Source organism: Mercurialis annua, linkage group LG5, assembly GCF_937616625.2.
Source record: "Mercurialis annua linkage group LG5, ddMerAnnu1.2, whole genome shotgun sequence".
NCBI classification, from domain to species: domain Eukaryota; kingdom Viridiplantae; phylum Streptophyta; class Magnoliopsida; order Malpighiales; family Euphorbiaceae; genus Mercurialis; species Mercurialis annua.
The window spans coordinates 12,992,266-12,999,756 of NC_065574.1; the positions used below are offsets into that span (position 1 = coordinate 12,992,266).

At 36.5% G+C, this 7,491-nt stretch overlaps 1 protein-coding gene across 1 annotated transcript; it reads right to left on the minus strand.

Moving 5' to 3' along the window:
• Positions 1–283: 283 nt before the first annotated feature.
• LOC126680619 (protein ALTERED PHOSPHATE STARVATION RESPONSE 1) lies at positions 284–5,456 on the minus strand. The gene is made up of 4 exons (XM_050375770.2): positions 3,888–5,456; positions 3,477–3,682; positions 2,773–2,996; positions 284–1,976 (listed from the first exon to the last, which is right to left on the minus strand). Exons 1-4 carry the CDS (start codon positions 5,242–5,244, stop codon positions 1,232–1,234), a joined length of 2,532 nt encoding a protein of 843 aa, XP_050231727.1. The 5' UTR covers positions 5,245–5,456; the 3' UTR covers positions 284–1,231.
• Positions 5,457–7,491: the final 2,035 nt, after the last annotated feature.

Here is a 7,491-nt window from a genome sequence, read left to right on the forward strand (position 1 = left end):
CTACATCTATTTCTAAAACATTGACCTCTGTGATCTGATTCCAGCTTGAGCTGAAGCCTACCATAGTCGGGTAGTTCCGCGCTTGGCCATACATTCGATTCAAGCCGAAGCAGAATTTCAAATCTTTTCAAAACTTACAAAACTATATATCATTTCACAGTGAACCACTCGATTTAAATTATCTGTTTCAATTTGGTTTTATTTTTTCGATTTGATGGAGCTTAAATTTTTTTTACTTTCAAGATCGAACCAAACCAAAGAAACCAAAACTTTATACTGCAACTGAAAAACAAGAATTTTATAATGTCAAACCACTCATAAATTGTTGACAGAATCTGGTCAGAATAGCTAGAAAACTAGGGAGTAACAAAAACACATGATGAGCCTATCAACATAGGAAAAAAAATTGTGAAAGATTGCACAGCTTGAGCAGCCTGAAATTGCAGAGTACTCTATGCCATCTATAGGCAACATCTCTTAAAAGTGGGCACATTTTCAGAAATACTCTTTATTGTAAGCCTTTTCAGTGAAAATGCCTGTACAAAATAATACAAATAAATAGTTGAAAAAAAAAAGAAACAAGTGAAGCTATTTTACCATACATCCGATCGTAGGGCATTTCTCCGACTTGCGTCACTCTACACAGCCCTTACGCCTACATCTGAACTCATCCTCATGCAAAATCGAAGAGAAATCTGCTTTACATAGAGTGACCAGATTGTATTGTTTGAATTGTCAATCCCATTCCTGCGATCCTTCCATGAAAGCTTGGTGCTTGAAGGCAAATCAATATCATTTGTCGATACGGCGTCAACAAGCACTGGACGATGTTGGCATCATCATTGTCGATCACTTGTGAGGTATCGATATTCTTATCAGTATGAGTTTATAGGCCCTTCATATGATTTCAATTGCTTGCAGTGTTTGGCTCAATGCGTTTACGGCCATTGATGGTTGATGACGCAAACGAGATGATATTATCACACCTCCTTGGCAACTCGTACCCTTTCCAAAAATCTAAGCAGGAAATATGAATCGGAACAGAACCAAGACCCGCCATCATCCCCGAGAGATGAAACCTTGAATCAACCAGAACACCATTCCAAGAGTGGGAACAGCATAACCTCATATAATAAGTTCTAGCAATTCCGTCATGCAATATATCAGGGGAATAAAAATTGCACGACAAGCAACATCAAAGAGATGTTCATTCTACTTGCTCCAAACTGTCCTAAGAGACTCTGTCATGCTCTCGGGCAAGCCTTTCTTCTTCAGTGCGTTGAATCAGCTCCTCATATGCCTTTGTCAACTCAGACATGAACTTCTCCATGGACTCAAAAATACGTTGTAGACTTCCTTGTAGGCTACTGTTACTAGTGTCGCTCTGATATACAATGTTTCCAGCCACTGAGAGACTATAAGCATCTCCAGCAACAAGAACAATTTTCTTGTCTAATGCTTGAATCTCCTTGTGTATCCTTTGATCTTGTCTATCTAAAGTCTTAACTTTTCTCTCCAAATCTTTGTTGGCCGTCATTCTCTGCCGCATTTCTAGTATATCCTGTTCCCAAAGCTTAAGCACATTTGAGGCAAAACTGCGCATAGCATCAATGACTTCCTTCTCAGAGATTGCATCCATAGCCTGTGCCCACTGATTACATATGACAAACACTGGAGGTGCACCTATCCTGCCGGGTGAAAAGGGAGCGATTCCATCTGGAGTTTCTTCTGGTTCATATAATAGACATTTACTGAGCCAATTGTTCAAGGCTCTCACATATCCCTTCTGGGTTCCTATCCAACTAGAAAAGCTAGAAGTCCAACAAAGAAGATCATGCTCAAGCTTCAACGTGGCTGTAAGATGCTCATCACCAGAATTTTTACTCAATCCGATAGAACCTAATCCTTTAGCTTCTTTAATAGCTTGACACTGATACTGATGGCATTCCAGCATACTTTTCCACATCCTGGTTAACCTGATGATTATAAAGGCCAAAATTGCCATCAAAACAGAAACATGATTTATCTACAAAATTAAATTTGAACATCAGATGCACATGAACCATTTTCTTCATCTTCATCTTCCTCCGAGTGTTATGTGTGTCACAAAATATAAGCATTTACGACAACAGGTAAAAGTACAACATAACTTTCCATTGTGTATAAATATGTGAACAAGAACCGGTAACCTTCAATGGAGTGGAATAAATTATTAAAGAAAATGTAAAGACATAGCCTTTACCTAGCTGAGGTGTTCTTTAGTTGTTAAAGCATATAGCTTACATTGTTTACTGACAGACACCCGCTCAAATAGCCATCCCACTATAGACCTAGTATCAGGGGCGGAGCCAGGGCATGCACTTTATTTTTATTTCAAACATAGTCCACAAGTTTAAATTTCTATTTAATTGGCCCCCTCAACTTCTTTTTCCTTTTAAAAATCCCTCCAACTTTTTTTAGTTGCAGTTTCATGCAAATTAAAGAATCTAGTGAACTGAATATGAAACAATCTTATGTTAAATGTATTGACTACACCATTTCAGACCCAACCATATAAACATTAAACATGCTGGTAACAGAAGAAAAGTACGTGAAAAAATTATTAACACAATTAAATGGACAGATACAGTTATTTAGACTAGACCCATCATAATGAAAATTAAAGGCATTGATAACAAATGAATTTTTGCTCAAAGCATAAAAAATAAATGACTTAAACAAGTTAAGAACAGAAGATAAAACAAAAAGGAGGCTGAAGAAATGCGAACATACCCCTGAATCAATAGATTTAGTTGCGGCCATAGCTCTTCATCCCTAATTTTGTTTATTGTGATAGATATCTTATCTACAACTTGAATTGCAATTTTTATTTTTGTAGACAGATCCCTAATCGAAATTCGAGTTGCATCAACTTTATGAGCCTCGGCACCTCTCTCATCCAAATGCTTCAGTTTACGAAGCTTCCTCTCATGGTCTACCCGCATTTTCTCCTCAGTCTGCACAAGTAAAGAATTATCCCGACTCTGATTAAGAAGCATAAAGACAACTATTTGACAAGAGAATGCAGAATCATTATTTTCCTGGGCTGTTTTGAACCCAGATTGCAGGAAGTTTAATACTACTAAAAGACCAAGAAACATTACCAATGAACATTGTGTATGCAAGAACAAGTTGTTAATATGTTTCTTTAAAGTCATGGCACTGAATAAACTGCAGCTTGTAAGTCTATTACAATTATTGTCTGACAAAGGCATTATAAAAAAGGAAAAAATCAAAAGATTAGGACAAACCAATCTTATATAGCAAATATCTGGAAGATAAACCAGCATAGATGAATGAGCAATAAGATTCTGAAAAGACTAAGATTTGAAAAAGAAGTCGGTGCTGATAGAAATGATGTCCCTGAATTGTGGACATATAAACAACAAAAAAGGCGTATGGCTTATAGTGATAAAAACCAGCAACACACAGCATACCTTAACTTCACTGTACAGTTTCTTCTCCCAGAGATGCAGCTTCTGCAAAGTGGAAGAAAGGTTTTTCGACCTTATTAACAAATCCTCGTCAATTGCAAATTGATCAGCCTTATCAGCGGAGGATGATGCCTCGGTACTTTTTGAAGTAGATGGCTGTGAGGATATTAGAGATAACGAAGGAGTGACTCCTTGCAACATCTTGGAAACTGTTCCACAAAGATCATAAATTTTCAAGTTAAAATGACCGATTAAATAAATTCATGTTCACTTAAATGCATTTGATACTCAAATTAAGACCAACAAAGCTGCACTCTCATGTAGTTAATTCAAGTTGGATAATTGAAATGTTGAGGACAATTAATTGACACCAAAACAACAAAAGCTGATAGAGATCAAACCAATTAAACTTACCATGCTTACGGTGATAAGGAAGCCTTCCAACTTCAAGCATCAATGCAATTTCTTGACCAGACTCAGAAGCTCTCTCAAATTGAATCTTGATTTCAAAAGCAACTTGAGAAACATCTCTTAGCCCACCTCCTCTTTTAAATCCAGCATTTTTATGCTCATCCGACCTCTCATTATCGACAACTTTCTTCTCCACTACATGCACCTCATACTCCAATCCTTCATTTTCCATAGACACACTAGGTCGAGTTTGATAAAGTGAAGCCTCAACACTATTACTACCACCACCACCCTTAGCATCACCGTCATCCATCATCACTGATTTCGACGAGTAAACACCGCCACTAGGACCACCCCCACCACCACCACCACCATCGACGTACTTCTCATGACCATGAACCTCCTTAACAACCTCATGTTGGTAATTCTCCTCTTCCAAATCAGGAATCCCTTCCTCTTCTCTCAACTCCTTTGAGTCCCGACTCGGAGTATAAGCAGGGTAATAACTCTCATTACTCTCAAACAAATTCAAGAAATCCCACGGTGAACTCGAAGGAGGGGGCGGTGGTGGCGGCGGTGGCCGCTTCGAAGATGAAGCCACAGCTGCCGCCGGCTGCATAGATCCATAAGGAGGAGGTTGAGAACCATAGTAACCACCTCCCCCTCCACCACCACCACCACCACCATCACCATAATAATTAGGATATCCAAAGTAATTCGCCTGATAAGGATTATTATTAGAATTATTATTATAATACTCGCCAAAACGAACAGTCTCAGGAGTCATAGGTCTCTGCTCATAAACAACCGAAGATGTTGCTTTATTCTTCATATAATTCATATGCAAATACCCACCTCCACCTCCTCCACCACCAGCACCACCTCCGCCGCCAGAATACATATCCTGCATACCCATATACTCAGAACCCATATACTGCATATGCCCACCACCACCACCCATATCATGCAAAGGAGAAGAATGATCAGAGTGATGAATATGCGAAACAGAATCGTCATCGTCATCCTCCTCAGAATCCGAATGAAAATGAAGATGGGAACCCGAACCCGAATTCGAGTGCGAGTGACGATTCTTCTTAGGTGAAGAGCCTCTACCTTCATCAATAACCGGATCCACCTTCTTATGCGTAAACGGTAAATTCAAACCCGACCCACCGCCGCCATAATCCTGCTGGATAAAAACATGCAAAGAATTCCCAACAGTTTTTAAACACTCAATATAAACTCTATGAGCATCAGCTAATAAAAACCTCTGGTTAATCGCTTCGTCAAGAAAACTACACCTCTCACGGCATAACGCCACTGCCGGAAGATCATCAACCTTGGAGCTAGCACAACCCATTGGGAATTAGGGGGTTAATTAGAGAGGTAAAGGGGCGTTTGGTTCTCGAGAAAATTGGGTTAGGGTTAGGGGGAGATAAGGGAGAAGGGAATCTTGACAGCGAGGAAAGCGTCGTCGTTTAGTAGCAGAAAAAGGAGAGAGAGAGAGCGGGGGAGGAAGATAGTGTTAGAGTGAGTGGGCATATTGAAATAAGTAGCGATAGTGTTAGTGGAGAGTGTACGTATACGTCGGTGTTTTATATATGGACTTCAAGTACAATCATTTTCTAAAGTTTTTACTTACTCATTATTCAAATATTATTATTTCTCAATCTTGGATGAATGAAATTTTATAAATCCTATGTCACTTGCAAATCACTAACAAATTATGGTTTGATGGTGTTGGCTTGATTGCCAAAATAATTCCGAATTTTTTTTTGATAATTAAATAATTCCGAATTTTAATGTGTTTTTTAATTTTAACATAAATTTTCATATTTAATGAATACTTTATTTTAATCAAATATTTTAAATAGAGAGTAACCAGTTAAAATAAATTTTAAAAAATTTAAATGATAAACGTACCAATATGGCCACTGGTTTTTTTTTCACCACTGATTAAACTACGTTAACAAAAATAAACATATTATAATTTTATCATATAAATAAATTTTATATTTTTTTCTTTTTTTTATCAAAGATAGCCTACTCTAACTGTTAGCGGGGATTAGCGGGAGTTAATATTAAATATATTTTAAATAGAGACACTGCCCGTGAGTGTTGAGGGTCGCACCCTCAACCTCATACACATATCATTAGAGATTGGCAACTGGGGCAAGCTTTCAAGTGTAATAACTTCTATATGTATTATATAAAAGTTGCTTTTAGAATAATAAAAAAATATAATTAGACTTATGCATGGGCTTTTGTAATTTTTTTTGAAAAAGATTAAGAGTTAATTACAAATTACACGGTGCTTAGCAAACTTAATGATATTTTTACGGTATGAGTATAATTCTTGATAAATATGGCTTGGACTCTTTTTTATTAGTTTTATTCTTTTGATTTTGATAAATACTAAAAGCTATTCCTTCGCCCTAATTTTATTTCTTTTCAAATCAAACTGCAATTGAAGGCAGAGGAGCAAACGCCGAACCGATCCGACAGTGACCGATCCTCCAAAAGACAACGACAATCCGCTCCTCCAGACGACAGTGATGGTGCTCCGGCTATAACCGAACCAATTTACAGAGCAGAAGAGTAAATTGTGACTAAGATTTCACCGGCGAAGAGATTTTACAGAGCAGAAGAGTGTCATCAGAAGTATCTCGAAAAAAGTGGTGGTCGAAGCTCAAAGCAGTCTGCTAAAAAGGGCTGCACTGATCCGGTTAGAAGTTACAGTTAGATTGCTAATTTTATTTTTTCCGATTCAAATCACTGATAGAAAATTCAATCAATTAATTGATGATTTGAATTGAAAAAAAAATACAATTTGGTTGAATTGCAAAAAATAAAAGTTTGTATTAGAAATTCTTCATCTCTCTATCTACATAATCTGCTCTAAATTGCTTCTTCATGGACAATTTTTTAATTGGAATTTGCACAGTTGGACTTTTTTTTTTCAAAATCTGTGTTTCAAAATTAAGTTTATTTAAAATTATTTTTAATGTTATTTTAAGGGACGAGTGTTGTCAGTTGTGTTCTAAATGAAAAGATGAAATTCATAATGTGAATTTGTATTCGATGTGTTCATTCTGCTTATCTTGGTGTCTACATGGTCGAACAGATCCACGTCCACCTTCACGTCCGACGGTGCTTCAATTTCATCTTCTTCGATCTTGAAAAAAGTAGCAGCAATATCATCATCGGCAGAATTAAAAAATCTCAATCTGAAGTTATTAATGGTTTGCCTAGTAGATGAATTTGTGTATTTTTTATAATGGTTATATTGTTGGTTAACCAATAGTTCACTAATGGTAAACCAATAATTTTATCGTTAGGTTAATCGTTTGTATACTTGTAATAACTTTTATTTGAATGTATCGTTAATAAATCATTAGTAACCAATAAATTTATTTTTAGTACACTGTTAGTAAACGATGTGTTAGCCGTTAGTATACTCGTAATGATTTTTATTTGATGTATCGTTAATAAATTATTAGCATACTGTTTGTAAATTCTGAATTGTGTATTTTAAACAAACTTTACTTTTTAAGAAAATTAATAAATTTAATTATAGTAATACCGTTAGTAAACCGTTAATAAATTT